Source organism: Triticum aestivum, chromosome 3D (genome assembly GCF_018294505.1).
Source record: "Triticum aestivum cultivar Chinese Spring chromosome 3D, IWGSC CS RefSeq v2.1, whole genome shotgun sequence".
In the NCBI taxonomy this organism is placed as follows: Eukaryota; Viridiplantae; Streptophyta; class Magnoliopsida; order Poales; family Poaceae; genus Triticum; species Triticum aestivum.
This window is the reverse complement of record NC_057802.1, coordinates 7482424-7500123: the sequence shown is the minus strand read 5'-3', so window position 1 is coordinate 7500123 and position 17700 is coordinate 7482424. Positions and strand designations below refer to the sequence as shown.

Sequence of the window (17700 nt, the reverse complement as noted above, 5' to 3'; positions counted from 1 at the left end):
CCTACCTAACCACATGCCTCCAACTAATTCATGCAGTAATATCCATAAAAAATGCCCAACGTATAGCGTTACTCATACTTTATTAAGAGTCTCAAAGTCAAAGGTCCCTCCCGTTGCTCCCGCGAGCGACAGGAGGGAAAACCTAGCCGCCGTCACGGCGCCTCCCCTTCCTCGCCCTCCTCCTCCTCCTCGTCGCCAGAGCATCTCTAGCAGACCCAGTAAAAATCCGTGACCCACAAAATAACGCCAAAATACGGGTCGGCGCGGAAAATCCTGCCCGACCAGACTCCACAAACACGTCCGACTCGTAAAAGTTTTTGCCGGGCGCGACAAAAGTTCACCCTCAACCTTTAGATTCACGGGGTGAGAGACTGACCCGAGCTCTCCCCCTATCCGCAGCGAGATTTGGCGCGAGGGTAATTTTCGCGCGGCTGTTCCCGTTCCCCCCCTCCTCGGCCACCATTACCCCGCCACCGCGTGATCCGGTCCATCTTCCCCGCCATTCTTGGCCGCCATGGAAGCCTCCCAGCCGTCCCCCGTCACTGTGGAGGTCGCGCGCGTGCAATCCTCCCCCCTCCCCCGCGGATCTTGTTGCCAGCCATGTCGCCCCCGCCGTCGCCCAAGGCCCCAACGCGCCTGCCCGCAAGTGGCAGGGCAACATTGTCGTGCAGGGTGGCAATCCAGTTGGCCCCGCCGAAAAGGCACGCGCGCCGGGCGCCGCCGTCGCTGCGCGATCTGCCCGGCCGCCCACGGAGAAGGTGAGCTAGGTTTCGGGCATGAAGCGGAAGAAGATTTGGAACCAATATCGCTGATGCATTCAGTGCGCCCGCCGGTGAGTTCGGTGCCGGTGTTGGAACAAGTGCCGGCGGTGGATTCGAGGGTGGCGATGACCTCGATGGAGGTGGTGCGGAGTCAAGAGCGACCAAGATGATCAAGGACATGGTCCTCGCTTTTGCAAGTCCTTCTGCGTTTGTCCTCAAAACCATGCTTTTATTTGCGCGCGAACTATGTTTTATCGTTCGAATTTGAACTCATTTGTTAGAATCGCTGTCAAATTCGCTAATTGGGATTTTTGGTTTGCGGGTCGATGCTGCCCGAGCAGACCCCGCAAAGCCGACCCGTAAAAAGGCATCTTCTTCCAATATCCTTTTATACGGGTCCGTTTGCGGGGTCTGACTCTGCGGCCGCCCGCGCCGGCCCGCAAAACCGTTTGTCCGTGAACTGGAAACGCGTTTTGTGGGTCACCGTTATACGGGGTCTGCTAGAGATACTCTTATTGTCGCGAGGCATATGGCCTCAGATTTTTCTTTGCGCTTTATTTCCGGGTCGATGTTATTCATTGCTTGATTTTACATTCTTAATATATGGCTACATGCATCGTCCTTATGCAGAGGCTAGGGATTATCCTTCTTTTGAAAGAAAAAGAGTCTAGAAAAACTTGAGCTTTATTATCAAAATATTGTTTCTTACCACAAACATCCGCAAAAAATATGTGTGCATTTAGTTATTTCCTAGTTTGATTTGCACCATGTCCGAAAGCTTGCAAATTATCAATCCCTGAAAAAAAAATCAAGATTTATGATTTTATTTTTCTGAGGATGTGAAAGATCATTTTATAAAAGGTTTGGGTGGAGGGTTTTTATGCATTAATGTGTTGACTTGGGAATGGTACCAAGTCGTTGAAATATAAAATGCCAACTCCAATCACTGAAGGTTTGAACGGGTCACTGATCTACGTGAAGGTTGGAACGTGTCACTGATTTGTCCAATAAATTAAAAATCAGTCGGACACTAACGCTTGTAAGACCATGTACTTGCATTTAAGAGCACGTTACCATCAATGACAAAGTAAGTACGACTGTAGAGGTCGTCGATTACGTAGTACATTGGATCCTTACCGGAACTCGCAGCTCATGGCGGGTTGGCTGGCTTTTACCTGCTGCGCCGGGGCCCTGATTCTTCTCTTCTTGCCGTCTCTAGCGTCGGAGGACCGGCTTGTCTCCGGCAAGCCGCTCTACCCCGGCGCTACCGTCATATCCGATGGTGGTGCCTTCGCCTTGGGCTTCTTCGCCCCTTCCAACTCCACTCCGGCCAAGCTGTACCTTGGCATATGGTACAACGACATCCCCGAGCTCACCGTTGTGTGGGTTGCCAATCGAAGAAACCCATCACCGACTAACACCTTCTCTCCACCGACGCTCTCCCTCTCCAACTCGTCGAATCTCGTCCTCTCCGATGGCGGTGGCCGTGTCATTTGGACGACGGACGCCGTGGCTTCAACATCGAGCTCATCATCTCCCTCGATGGCGGTGCTCGAGAACACCGGCAACCTCGTCGTCCGGTCGCCAAACGGCAGCATGCTGTGGCAGAGCTTCGACCACTACACCGACACGGTCCTTCCCGGCATGAAGCTCCGGTTCAAGTACGGCGCGCAGGGTGGCGGCCAGCATCTGGTGTCCTGGAAGGGCCCCGGCGACCCCTCCCCGGGGCGCTTCTCTTACGGTGCTGACCCAGCCACACACCTTCAGATATTCGTCTGGGACGGGGATCGCCCAGTAGTCCGCAGCAGCCCGTGGACGGGGTACCTGGTGGTGAGCGAGCGGCAGTACCAACAGGATAACAATGGAGCAGCCGTGGTCGTCTACATGTCCGTCGTCGACGACGGCGAAGAGATCTACATGACCTACACCGTTGCCGCTGACGCGCCCCGCATCAGGTACGTGGTGACACATTCCGGCGAATACCAACTCCGTAGCTGGAGCAACAAGTCGTCGGTGTGGTTAGTCCTCTCAAGGTGGCCATCCCAGGAATGCAAGCGGTACGGCTACTGCGGCCCGTATGGCTACTGTGACGACTTAGTGCGGACGTGCAAATGCCTTCACGGCTTCGAGCCGGAGAACACGAAGGAGTGGGACAAAGGTCGGTTCTCAGCAGGGTGCCGACGGAAGGATCTGCTGGACTGCAAGGACGACGGCTTTTTGGCCTTGCCGGGAATGAAGTCACCCGATGGGTTCACTCGCGTGGGCAGGGACATGAGCACGTCGGAGGAGTGCGCGGCAGAGTGCAGACGCAATTGTTCATGCGTGGCATACGCGTACGCCAACCTGAGCAGCGGTCGACGGTCCGGTGGAAACGTGTCACGGTGCTTGGTGTGGTCGGCGGATTTGGTTGACACCGCCAAGATAGGCGAAGGGCTCGACTCCGACACACTATATCTCCGCCTTGCAGGCTTGAATGGTACTACCAAATATCTCCATTTTTTTCTACAGATTTTGTCTTCACTAACATACCTTCATGATTTCACTGGCCATTTCTCTATTCTTATAGCAGTATGCATGTATTCCATAGGTGAAAAACCAAGGGGCATTGTAGTGATGATTGTATCACCAATTTTAGGAACTGGCGTTGTGGCACTCTGCATTTTACTGGCATGGCTAAAATTTAAAGGTACATATCATGTTTTCCTAATGAGAAAGTCCATTTGACCACCTTGAACCATGTAAGTACATCTACTACTTCATTTACCGTAACGTTGGACTATAAAATCTTAGTAAACTCGCCGAATATGAGAGGCGGACAATAGGGAGAAAATGTAACACCATCTATATATATGTTAGGCCGTCACCATTTTTTCAGGTCTACCGTCTTCCACATAGACATATAATGAGTTATTTACCCAAAACCATCACAGTTGGGGCTAAGGTAACAACTTGGTACCACATTTGTGACAGGGCACAAAAAATCATCAACTTTGCGCCTAACGTATGACGCCGAGCACTCATTCTCTGATAAGCTCACGGAAACAATGAACCTGACAAGTTGGCCCCACTTGTCGGGCTGACGTGGCGAAGACCATAAACTTTGACCGACTGATGTGGCAAATGAGACGTGGGCCCCACCTGTCCATGACTAGAGAGTCATCTTCTTCACAACATTCCATCTATCGGGCATTCCATCGAGCACCTTCCGTGCGTTCATCCTCTGGTCACTGAAGAAGGCACGGCACGCCGTGGCATGCCGCTGTGCGGGGAAGAGGCGAGGGCCTAACCTTGAGCATGTATGTGTGCTCGGACGCGGCGAGGTAGCACTGGAGCAACGTCCTCGTTGGCGGCAGCTGCCGACAGAGCATGGTGAGCCGAGAAAGGCGGCTTGGGGACCCGCAGCTTGTTGGTGTTGGCGGCGGAGGCATCAAGAGGACATGTCGAAGCCCAGGGACTAGATACGAGGTGTAGAGATTAGCCGGAGCAGGAGATCGAGGCATGGTGGTGTGTGGTCGGAGGTGGAGAAGATGACCGCAATGCAACCGATTCTGGACGTCCGGATCCAAGTGCTCTGGTAGGGTTGCTCAGGCATTCCTGAGCTCCCAGATAAGGTCGTGGGGCTTGGGGTGGTCTCTGGCCATGAGAATAAAGACCGGCGACGACTACGGATCAGGAAGGAGCTTCCATGGGTGTCGTGGGGTGTGGATGCCGGTGGGGTCCTAGGCACCAGATCAAGGGTGGCGGGGTCACGGGCGTCCACATCTGGAACGGACGGTGGTCGGCAAGGCAAGTGGCCCGAGTGGTGCTGCTCGGGGCAAGGCGCGCATTGCCGGAGCGGCGTTGGCGAGAGGAGTTGGTTGATGGTGGAGGAAGAGGTAGCTCTTCAGGTGTCGGGCTGCCAGTGGGGATGACCGTGGTGGCCGACCATGGTGGCGGAGGCATGGGTCTAGCCTGAGCGTGGCCACTGGCGGTGTCCTCTTCTGTGGCTGGTTGGAGACAGAGAAAGAGAGAAAGATAGAGCTGAGGAAGAAGGAGGTGCGTGAGGATGACAGATGGGACCTATGTCCACCTCAGCTAATTGCAGATAGGCATGCCACATTGTCTTGATAGGTGGGCCCTACCTGTCAGTTTCACTGTTTTCGTGAGTAAATTCGACGAGTGCTCGACATTATAGGTTAGGCGCATAATTGGTGGTTTTTTGTGCCCTAGGCCAAATGTGGTACCAAGTTGTTACCCTAGCTCAAGTGTGATGGTCTTGCGTAAATAGTTCTAGTAGTGAAATATAGCTGTTATTTTTTAATGTCTGTGATATACTCAGTAGACAAGAAATAATTATAATATTGTGCATGCAGGCAAAAATAGGAAATGGAGAAAACACAAGACCTTTTATGAACATGGGAAAGGACACCCTGCCCATGATCACGAATTTCCATTTGTTAGATTTGAGGAAATTGCTCTAGCAACGAACAATTTCTCTGAGACATGTATGATTGGACAGGGAGGATTTGGAAAGGTCTATAAGGTAACTTGATCAGTTATTAAATCCCTATTGTTTGTAAATAAGTAGAGTTGAATTGTTCGTATGACATTGAATCTAAGTTTCCCCTTAATAAAAACTCTTCAGGGTATGTTAGGTGGCCAAGAAGTTGCTGTCAAGAGGCTAAGTAGTGATTCTCAACAAGGAACAAAGGAATTCAGAAATGAAGTAATTCTAATTGCCAAACTACAACATAGAAACTTGGTTCGACTTCTTGGATGTTGTGGAGAAGGAGATGAGAAGTTACTGATTTATGAGTATCTACCCAACAAAAGCTTAGATGCTACCCTTTTTGGTACATAGTAAGGCCTCATGATTTCCTAGAACACCTAAAATAAATATGCTTACATTTTCTTAATGTACAGATGATTCAAGAAGACTATTGTTGGATTGGACAACAAGATTTAATATAATAAAAGGAGTTGCGAGAGGACTTCTGTATCTCCACCAAGACTCAAGACTGACTATAATTCATCGGGATCTGAAAGCCGGAAATGTTTTGTTAGATGGAGAAATGAAACCCAAGATAGCAGATTTCGGCATGGCGAGGATTTTCTGTGATAACCAACAAAATGCAAACACTCAACGTGTCGTGGGAACATAGTAAGCAACCTTTCAGCTTATATATCTTGTAAACTTGCATATAAGTTTATACCCCATTCACTAATTCTTGTGACTGCAATGGTCAAGAAGTGGCTACATGGCTCCTGAGTATGCAATGGAAGGCATTTTCTCTACTAAGTCTGACGTCTACAGCTTTGGCGTGTTAGTACTTGAGGTTGTAACCGGTATAAAGAGAAGCTCCAATAGTAATATCATGGGCTTCCCTAGTCTCACAGTCTACGTGAGTACACACTAGACTTTTAAAATTTAGCAATAGATCCAGATTTTGAAGGGTTTTTTATATACTTTCAATTTTTCAGTCATGGAATACGTGGAAGGAAGGGAAGACAGAGGAATTGGTGGACTCTGCTATCATGAATACTCATTCTTTGGATGAAGTTTTTCTTTGCGTCCATGTAGCACTCTTGTGTGTTCAGGAGAACCCAGATGACAGGCCATGCATATCATCAGTTGTGTTTGTCCTAGAAAACGGAAGCTCCACACTTCCAACCCCCAATCGCCCTGCCTACTTTACACGACAGCGCATACCAATGGAGCAAATCATAGATGATATACAGAACTCTGGGAACAGCTTTACTCTCAGCGAGATTCATGGGAGGTGAAATTACTATATTAAGACACGTCAACCCAAATTTCCACATAACGATAGTCGTCATCCATTGTATGGAAGTCACTATATCTTGCTTTGTATTATCTAATCTCTTTTTGTTTGCCTTATTGACTTGGGATAAAACCAAATACTAACATAAATATCTTTTTTTACTGAGAACATAACTAGCAAAATAATGGAAAATATAAGGGATTTGTGTGCATGACTCGTTTACTGCTCATAACCTTGTTCACAAACCTTGATCAGATCCTGACGAATTTGTCTGTCCGTAATCATTACAGTAGACACAGTTGTTCTTGAGAGCTGCTAATCATTAGCACCGTGCATGACACGTTTACTGCTTTCTTTCTCTGCCCGGTGTGAGTGGGTGCCCTCATAAATATGCGTGTTCTATTTATTCGGTTTATATCGTTCGGTTTGTACATTATTGATACTGGTAAATACAGTAATTAAAATATGGTTTGGTGTTGGTATGTACCAAATTATTTCCATATGATTTCGGTATATACCAAAGTTGATGCAAATTTAAAAATGACAAAATGATACTTGTTTATACAAAACAATATATAACTGTATATCTACTAATTACTAAGCTTCCTAGGAATGGTGGGCTCTAGAGGATCTAGGCTTTGAAGGGTTGTTGGTGGCGCCGTTTGTAAGAGTGAGTTCACTGCCTGAGTGGATATGGGTCTATTAGCAGATAATTGTGGCGTCTGTATGGGGTTCGTGTGAACAGCACCGGTGGGCACCAACACTGCGACATGTAATGACATCACAACAACAAATGAATAGGTCACTCCACCAAAAACACCATATATTGTCCACAAACACCATGTCGACAAAAAGAAACAACACAATCATAATCAACAAGTCAACCATAATTGAATGACAACCCAACAGGCCAGGTGAAACGCACAGCAAGCCAGCAGTAATAGATTGTGGTACAAAATAAAAAGAGGAACATGTATAGATTCATGCCTTGGTTGCTAGTAATGCATGCAAATGTGCAATACATATTTTATTTTGTTTATGGAGTGTGCTTAGCATGTTTTTTAGAGAAACTTGATTGTTATAAGAAAACTGAATGTGCATAGGAATTTGGCTCTCGCAAGAAAAATGACTGTTGGGGAACGCAGTATAAAATTTCAAAAATTTCTTACGCTCACGCAAGATCTATCTAGGAGATGCATAGCAATGAGGGGGAGAGGGTGTGTCTACATACCCTCGTAGACCGTAAGCAGAAGCATTTGACAACGCGGTTGATGTAGTCGAACTTCTTCTAGCTCCGATCGATCAAGTATTGAACGTACGACACCTCCGAGTTCTGCACACGTTCAGCTCGATGACGTCGCTCGTCCTCTTGATCCAGCAAGATGTCGAGGAAGTAGATGAGTTTCGTTAGCACGACGGCGTGGTGACGGTGATGGTGAAGTGATCCACGCAGGGTTTCGCCTAAGCACCGCAAGAATATGACCGGGGGTGTGAACTGTGGAGGGGGGGGGGGGGGGCGCACACGGCTAACAATTGATGTTCTGTGTTCTAGGCGCTGAGGGAGTCCTGGATTAGGGGGTCCTCGGACAGCCGGACTATATACTTTGGCCGGACTGTTGGACTATGAAGATGCAAGATTGAAGACTTCGTCACGTGTCCGGATGGGACTCTCCTTTGCGTGGAAGGCAAGCTTGGCAATTCGGATATGTAGATCTCCTTCTTTGTAACCGACTATGTGTAACCCTAGCCCCCTCCGGTGTCTATATAAACCGGAGGGTTTAGTCTGTAGGACAACAACAATCATAATCATAGGCTAGCTTCTAGGGTTTAGCCTCTACGATCTTGTGGTAGATCAACTCTTGTAATACTCATATCATCAAGATCAATCAAGCAGGAAGTAGGGTATTACCTCCATCGAGAGGGCCCGAACCTGGGTAAACATCGTGTCCCCCGCCTCCTGTTACCATTAGCCTTATACGCACAGTTCGGGACCCCCTACCCGAGATCCGCCGGTTTTGACACCGGCATTGGTGCTTTCATTGAGAGTTCCACTGTGTCGTCACGGTAAGGTTTGATGGCTCGCCTTGTTATCAAGGACAACATCACCTCTGGGGGAGCTCTGGCTGTAGGCCAAACTCTCCGACTAGGCGGCTTCATCATAACCGCCCGTTCGGCCACCGCGCCGATGATGACTTCTCAGGTCATCGAAAACAACCTCCACGTCAGCTCGGAATACGCCGAGCGGATGGATCCAATGGAGCTTTCGTCCTTGAACGAGCTCTTGGATCGCATCGCCGCCCTGAGAGTCGCTACAGACTATGATCGGATCGGGCTTAAACCCGACCAAAGAGAGATTAACTCTCCGCCGGTCACCCATCAGTAGCGGTGGTGGAGGAGCAATGCAGCGATTCTTCCTCTATTTTGAGGACGAACTATGTCCGGATTCCCGAGCTCTCCGAGTCGGATACCTGTCTACGGGAGGACATGACCCAAGCTCCGGACTTAGAACCGGACAGCAGGCCAGAGAAATTGGGCAACATCCCAGAGCCCGAACTGCCTAGTTCGGAAGCTCCTCTGCCTCTGAGTCTTAGATCGGGTCAGGGTTTGGACTTAAATCTACCCACCCGCCCAGATACAAGCGATCTTTCCCACATTAGACAAGAGTCCCAAGAGACAGTACATCACTTTTGGGCCAGATTCCTCCTTGTAATGAACAAGGTCAAGGACTGTCGCGAGGAAGACGCAATTTCGTTATTTTGCAACAATTGCACGGACAAGGGAATCCTCAACGCCATACGTCGCCGTGACATAGTACACTTTGCTGACTTGGCGGCCATAGTACAGAAGTACTGTGCGATGGAAAGCACCTGGAAAACCCAAGCAAAATTCTGGGATCCACCGGCCCTCAATAAACCCCTCGTCCGAACTAAAAGGGTGCACTCTCACAAGTCACCCGATCCAAGGGCGCGGAACCGTATTGGAGGGATGGCTCAATGGGCCATGCAAAATTCACACCACACCGGATACCATACCAACACACAGCCTTAGAGCATGTTGGATACTTCGGCAAGTGGCCAAGAGCGGCGAGGATCTCCTCATCAACAATACCGCGGAGCATCATCCCGTAGAAAGCAACAATACAGTATTGACAGTCTTCGAGACTTTCGCCTCAAACAACAGGCGCAAGCGAGCACTCCGCAGCCTCGCCGAAGTCTGCCACGTTGCAGCAACAAATCCCTGGAACGACACGGCTATAACCTTTAATGCCAGTGACGAACCGCCATTCCGAACAGTCCGAGCTCCAGCCGCTTTGGTCCTTAGTCCAATTGTGGACGGCTTTCGGCTTACTAAAGTGCTCATGGACGGCAGCAGCGGATTAAACCTCATTTACGAGGAAACTCTCAACAAGATGGAAATAGACAAAGGCCGCATTGAGCAAAGCAGCACTACCTTCCGAGGGATTATCCCTAGTCAGGAGGCGCGATGTGCGGGAAAAATCACCCTTGATGTGGTATTCGGCACGCCGGAAAATTACAGGTCCGAGGAGATAACATTCCAAGTGGTCCCGTTCAATAGTGGATACCACGCCCTTTTAGGGCGGGACGCATTCGCGAGCTTCCAAGCCATACCCCATTATGGGTACATGAAGCTCAAGATGCCCGGGCCCAATGGAATCATCACTCTAGCCAGCGACCCGGACATAGCACTCCGCGCCGAAAACAAAACCGCCGCCCTCGCCCTTGAGGCATTATCCGAAGCCCTAGCGGCCGAAGAATTAGCTGCACTACGCTCCACAGTGGATAGGGACGATGTGATACTCGACAAACGATCCAAATCCACCTCTTTCAAGCCAGCGGACGAAATCATCAAATTCCAAGTCCACCCAACGGACTCTACAAAAACAGCAACCATTGGGGCACAACTGGACCCCACAATCGACGCCGCACTTCGGGCGTTCTTACGCGAGAATTGGGATATCTTTGCCTGGCACCCTTCAGACATGCCAGGGATCCCACGCAGGCTGGCCGAGCATAGCCTTAATATACAAATGGGGTACAAGCCTGTCAAGCAGACACTACGGCGCTTTTCAGAACCTAAACGACAAGCCATGGGAGAGGAGCTAGCCAAGTTACTCGAAGCCGGATTCATCAGAGAAATAAAACACCCGGACTGGCTAGCAAACCTGGTGATGGTACCAAAGAAGGATAAATCCTGGCGCCTATGCGTCGACTTCAAGGACCTCAATAAGGCTTGCCCAAAGGATCCCTTCCAACTCCCTCGCATCGACCAAATAATCGATGCCACCGCAGGACACGACTCATTGTGCTTCCTCGACGCATACTCCGGATACCATCAAATCAAGATGGCGGAGTCCGATCAAGCCGCAACGGCATTCATAACTCCATACGGTCCCTTCTGTTTTAACACCATGCCTTTCGAGATCAAAAATGCCGGTGCAACCTATCAACGCATGATTCAGACATGCCTGGAAACACAAATCGGCAAAACAGTGGAGGCATACGTAGACGACGTAGTCATCAAAACCAGACACGTCGAGTCTTTAATAGACAACCCGAGGCTTACGTTCGACAATCTCCAAACATATGACATCAAGCTCAATCCTAAAAAATGCGTTTTCGGCGTTCCTGCCAGAAAGCTCCTGGGTTTCATCATTTCCAATAGAGGAATTGAAGCAAATCCGGCTAAAATTCGAGCATTGTCACAGTTGGCTACCCCAACAGACCTCAAGCAAATTCAGAAATTAACTGGATGCGTGGCTGCCTTAAGCCGCTTTATCTCCCGATTGGGAGAAAAGGCACTACCTCTCTATCGCCTTCTTCGACGCACCGAACACTTCGAGTGGACGGATGCGGCCACGGCCGGACTAGAAGAAATAAAGGCCCTCTTGGCCAGCAACCCAATCCTGGCCGCGCCAAACATCGGCGAACCCATGCTGTTATATATAGCTGCAATGCACCAAGTTGTTAGCGCAGTGCTCGTCGTCGAACGAGAGGAGGATGGACATAAGTTCCCGCTTCAAAAGCCGGTATACTACGTATCCACCGTCCTCACACCATGGAAATCACGGTACCCGCATTATCAAAAATAGCATACGCGGTCTTCATGGCATCCCGAAAACTACGACACTACTTTCAAGAGTGTTCGATCACGGTGGCCTCTGAAGTACCACTCAACGATATAATAAATAACCGAGATGCCACGGGCCGGATTGCTAAGTGGGCTATCGAGCTCCTCCCGTTCGACATCATATACAAACCACGGCGAGCCATTAAGTCGCAAGTACTGGCTGACTTCGTCGCCGAATGGACAGAAGCCGAACTCCCTAAAGAGTACGGCGCGTACTCCAATTGGATCATGCACTTTGACGGCTCTAAGATGCTGGCGGGTCTGGGAGCAGGCGTTGTCCTGACATCCCCCACCGGAGATACAGTCCAATACGTACTACAAATATTATACACAGACTCCAACAATGCAGCCGAATACGAGGCTCTATTGCATGGTCTTCGGATGGCAGTCTCCATGGGCATTCAACGCCTAGAAGTGCGTGGGGATTCGAACCTCGCAATATCTCAAATAAATGGAGACTTTGACGCCAAGGACCCAAAAATGGCGGCTTACCGCAATGCCATCCTCAAAATGTCAGCTCGCTTCGAGGGGCTCAAATTCCACCATGTGGTCCGAGAAAATAATCAAGCGGCGGATATCCTCGCCCGCACCGGTGCTAAGCGCGGCCCCGTCCCACCTAATATCTTTTTGGAAAGGCTGTTCAAGCCATCCGTGGTGTGGGAAGGAGAGACCGGCAATACCAGTCCGGATCCGAACACAACCCCTGACCCCGAACACTCTGACGTAATCGGAGGCTCCGCCACCGAAATAACACCTTTGGCCCACGTGATCATGGCTGTCATCGCCCCGTGGACAGAACCCTTCTTAGCCTACCTAAATAGGCAAGAACTCCCCGAGGACCAAAATGAGGCACGCTGCATTGTGCGGCGCTCTAAAGCCTACAAGGTTCATGAGGGAGAGCTTTATAAGAAAAGCGCGACCGGAGTGCTCCAAAGATGCATCTCCGAAGAGGAAGGGCGACAGCTCTTGGCCGAAATTCACGCTGGACTCGGCGGCCACCATGCCGCAGCTCAGGCCCTTGTAAGCAAGGCCTTCCGTACAGGTTTCTACTGGCCGACAGCCCGAGCAGACGCACAGGACCTCGTCCAACATTGCGTCGGTTGCCAGCTTTTTGCAAATCAAAGCCATATGCCACCTACCGCTCTCCAAACAATCCCCATAACTTGGCCCTTTGTGGTCTGGGGGCTTGATATGGTCGGACCCCTTAAAGGAGGAATCCATAAGAAAAAAAATACTTGTTGGTCATGGTGGATAAATTCACCAAATGGATAGAAGCCAAACCAGTTAAAACGGCCGAATCCGGACCAGTGATAGACTTCATATCCGGGGTCGTACACCATTACGGTGTCCCCCACATCATCATCACCGATAACGGCTCCAACTTCACAGCTGACGAGGTGAAAACTTGGTGCGGCAACATGGGCATTAAGCTCGATTATGCCTCCGTCTATCACCCCCAAACAAACGGTCAAGTTGAATGAGCAAATGGTCTTATTATGAGCGGCATCAAACCCAGAGTAGTGCGATCCTCGAAGGAATCAGATACTCGACTCCGTACTATGGGGGCTGCAGACCACGCCGAACCGCACTACCGGATACACACCATTTTTATGGTGTACGGCGCAGAGGCGGTATTGCCCTGCGATATCATTCATGACTCACCTCGAGTGCGCATGTACGAAGAAAGAGAAGCCGAGCTGGATCGGCAGGACATTTTAGATGCCCTGGAGGAGGAGCGCGATGTCGCAAAAGCCCGTTCCGCATTCTATCAGCAACAGGCTCGAAGGTATCAAAGCAGGGAAGTACGGGCCAAAACTTATAACGTTGGCGAACTCGTTCTACGCCTACCGGAGAAGAAAAAGGACAAGCTCAAGCCCAAGTGGGAGGGTCCCTTCATCATTGATAAAGTTCTCACCGGAGGAGCGTACCATCTACGAGATGCATCAGATAATCGACTTGAGCCGAACCCATGGAACGCGGCCAGACTCCGAAGATTCTATGCCTAGTGCTGAACTCCGTGCTCGTCCCCTTCCCTTCACATTTCTTTTTTAAGTTATACCCTCTTTATTTCTTTCTTCTTCCTTTTTTTATGGCCTTACAGGCTTCAAGTGTGCCTCGACCGCACACCCTTGCCGCGCTATGCGCGCTCAATATACCTGGGGGCTTCTTATATAGAAGCTTAATATAATTATCTTTCGGGCTTCATGCCCACTACATATGTGTCACTTTTTCCATATGTACCTTTTCTTCGCCATTATATGCATCGATATGACTTAAGTTTTGGCCAAGCTGGGTTGCCTGGCTCTTGTGTTTATGCCCTACGTTCCCGTTAATTCGGCTAGGGCATAAGGGGAGCACCTCTGCGATTGTTACTGCTGGGTCAGCCGGATGTGTACCTCAGACTGGGTGAAGCCGAAAGCTAGCGTTCTTAAGGGAATATTCGGTCGGTGAACAAAAGATGTTTTCTTACCTATTACAACATAAGCCCCCAGATGTTTTATGTCCTGCGTCTCTGTTCGCAGTTCGGACATGCACATTCACGCATGCGTACCCAGGGAAAGGAACCCTTAACGGAACTATTCTCCCTGGAAGATGTTTCTTACTATCCATGTAATATAACATAACTAGTTGGGTACTTGTCTGTTCAAGCACTTATGACCCCTACGCCTGGTTTCCACGCGTACCCCGGTTTACATAACCGAGCGGGTATTCGGATACACTTCGGACTGTCGGGTCCGGAGGTTGAAGCGAAAAGGTCCGCCATGACAAATGATTTACAATCCGGCTAGGGACAAAATATGTCCATTGAAGTACACAGTCATTTAGACTGGCTAAATTCTTCTTCTATACCATCCAACAGGCTGTCTAGCCTACAATCCTGTTGGGAATACTTTGCGGCTAATCCTACCTGGTCATATACCAGACTTACGGGAATCTCTTTCCCATCTGACCCTACAGGTCCGACCTGTGCCATGTGATTCGGATCAACCTTGGTGTACCGTGTCTTCACCATAGCCCAGGCTTCCCTCGCACCTTGTCGGCAGGCCGATATCTTCCATAACCGGAAGCGCCGCCGCGCTCCCTTGAGCATCTCTACAAGCTCTCCCATGCCTCCTGGCAGGGAGGCGGATGGCCACAAGGCTTGGGCAATACCCTGCATCACTTGCCGAACTTGTTCGTGCAATTGTGAAATCTCTTGTAGCAGATCGCCTGCGGATCCGGGCATCTCCTCTTCAGGGCAACCTGTCAGCATACCTACAGACATAACTCTGTTAGCTCGTTTCTTCACCGAACTGTATAAAGGTTCATTCGAGCACTTACTAAAAATGCCGCGTCGAAGCCTCTTATTCTCCTTCATGGAGTCAGCAAGCTGGGCCCGAACATCTTTTAGTTCAACGCCCAGCCGGGTATGGGCATCCTGGAGATCATTTTTCTCTCGAATAACCCGTGCAAGCACGCGCTCGCCAGCCTCTAACTGTCGTTGAGCATGTTGCCCATCCCCTGGCACTATCTCCGGATTCACTCTGGGATTGCCTGCAGAATCTATTGTTAGATTTGCGCACATGCCGAATACTAACTGGTACATGTTATTACATTCTTGTTGATCAAGACAAGTATTACCAGAAGAGGCCTTCTTGGATTCCTCTATTTCGGCAACTGCGGCCCTTAGCTGGGCTTTGCACTCCTCCAGCTCTTGAGACAAATGGGTATTCTTCTCTGTAAGAACCTAGGCATACAATGATCCTTAAATTCGTTGTGCCAACTGTTTCAAGTCTCAGGGGCTACTGATATATATAATTATCAGATTTTTCTTACCTGTATATCCTTTAAATATTGGTCTGTGGCTCTAGCAAGCCCACCTCGAGCAGCCCGGATGTACGCGTCCCCCGAGTTCAAGGCATTAAACGCCTCTTCGGAGAAATTAGGGTCGCGGAGCACGGCCCGACGACGCCGGTGATCCATGGCGCTCTCCACCTTCGAATCTGTAGCGGATATTCTATCCGCATCCTCTATAGGAGGACCGTCCGGCGTTGTCCCCACGTTAGCCTCCGCCCTCGAGTCCGGTTCTTGAGTCCGGCTAGTGGAGGCGTGGCTAGCAGGATCTCCGGTCACAGTCCGGCGAGCACTTTTTCTGCCAGGGGACAAGGGACATTGTTATATTTTAAAGACGACAATTACAGAGCAGGTTTTAAATCATACCTTTGCAACGGCGTCTCGGTCCTGACTGCCTTCCTTTTAAGCCTACCCGGCTTCGGTGCCCCTTGTTGGCGAGTCACCGCGGGTTCGGCACGGTGCCCCGATGGCCTTCCCTGTGAAACGCAATGCATATGCGGTTGATAAGGTGCAGAGAGGGGATCCTTCTCGGAAGTTAGGACTCCGGTTTTACTAACATGCGATGCAGGGAGTAGGCCGGGATAATCGGCTATGATGGCCACCAAAGCATCGTCACGACTTGACTGATAAAACGTCCTGTCGACGAGCTCCACAAATACGTCCGGATCTTCTTCGAGTCCGGGGTCGAGGGCCCGGTCAGGGTCCTCTGGCTGTGGAGGCGGGCAGTGGACCTCCCTCACAGCTCTTCTCAGTTCCTGCTATGAAGTAGCAAGATAAATATTTGTGATAAGGAATGCGGAATGAATGGAGTTGAGTAAAAGATAGCGGCTCACCCAGCTTGGGGGGTTGTACATCGAAAATCCATCCCGCGGCTTAATACGGATAAACTCCTCTTCTTCTCCTTTGTACAAATCGGACAATATTTTCGCCAGAGCGGTGGCGGAGTCCGGACCTTTACGACCGTAGCGGGTGGCATCGTCTTCTCCATTGAAGTGCCACATGGGTTTCCCCCGATACTGAAGTGGCTGTACCCCCCGCATTATACATATTGACATAACCTCGACTGTTGTCAGTCCTGATTTGGCAAGCGTTCTTATCCTGCCCATCAGGTAAAGGACTTCTCTGTTATCTTCCTCCTGGGGGCTCCGGGGGCGCCAGCTGTGGTGTTTCTTCAGCGGGGCGTTAGCGAACTCAGGAAGGCCCATCCGAATAGGGTCCGGAAGGGGAACGTCCTCCATATAAAACCACTCCGAAGGCCAGTCTTCAGATGTCTTCTTCGGAGTACCGGACAGGTATCCGGTCCTGGCGATGCGCCATATTTCGGCTCCGCCCACTTGATATATTGATCCCTCCTGATTGCAAGGGACGAGGCAGAATAGCCTCTTCCATAGCTCGAAATGAGCTTCGCAGCCCAGTAATAGCTAACACAGGGCGACGTAAACTGCGATATGCAGTATGGAGGCATGGGTGAAGTTATGCAGCTGGAGGCCGTAAAACTCCAGGAGCCTGCGGAGGAATGGATGGATTGGAAATCCGAGGCCCCTCAGCAAGTAAGGGACAAGGCATACTCGCTCCCCCCTGGATGGGTTAGGAAAACTCTCCGCTTGCTCCCTGCCATTGTAAGTGGCTAGTCCGGCTCGGACGGGGACCATGTATGCGGGAGGGAGAAACCCCTGGGTCTGCAACTCCACTAATCGGCCGTTGGGTACGGTACACTTCACCCAATCGCCTAGCTTAGCGCTACGGGAGCGAGAGGACGAGCTGCATTGGCCGGCCATGGAGGGATGGTTTTTCCGGCGCGCTCTGGTGATTCCTCGCCTGGGGAAGATGGTGTGATTTGGATCTGAGGATCCCCGTCTCTTTAATAGACGATTTACTAACATGGTCAGGGTGGCAGGTGTAAAAAATGCCCCGACTTCTCGCATTCGCTCGACACGTGGAGACCATTATTAAGGTACAGAAGCCGAGGAGTGCAACATTAATGGGAAGCCGGACACTACTCGTTACAACAGGTACTCTAGAGTTGGAGAAGAGCCCGCCTTGCAATGCCGAAGACAATCTGCGCGCCGGACTCATCGTCATTGAAGCCTGGTTCGGGGGCTACTGAGGGAGTCCTGGATTAGGGGGTCCTCGGACAGCCGAACTATATACTTTGGCCGGACTGTTGGACTATGAAGATACAAGATTCAAGACTT

The 17700-nt window shown here is 50.2% G+C and overlaps 1 protein-coding gene across 1 annotated transcript; it reads left to right on the top strand.

Moving 5' to 3' along the window:
- Positions 1-600: 600 nt before the first annotated feature.
- Positions 601-6524, top strand: LOC123076017 (G-type lectin S-receptor-like serine/threonine-protein kinase At1g11300). Its single transcript, XM_044498484.1, has 8 exons — positions 601-758; positions 1865-3237; positions 3331-3447; positions 5114-5283; positions 5386-5593; positions 5664-5901; positions 5992-6142; positions 6222-6524. Exons 1-8 carry the CDS (start codon positions 601-603, stop codon positions 6522-6524), a joined length of 2718 nt encoding a protein of 905 aa, XP_044354419.1.
- Positions 6525-17700: the final 11176 nt, after the last annotated feature.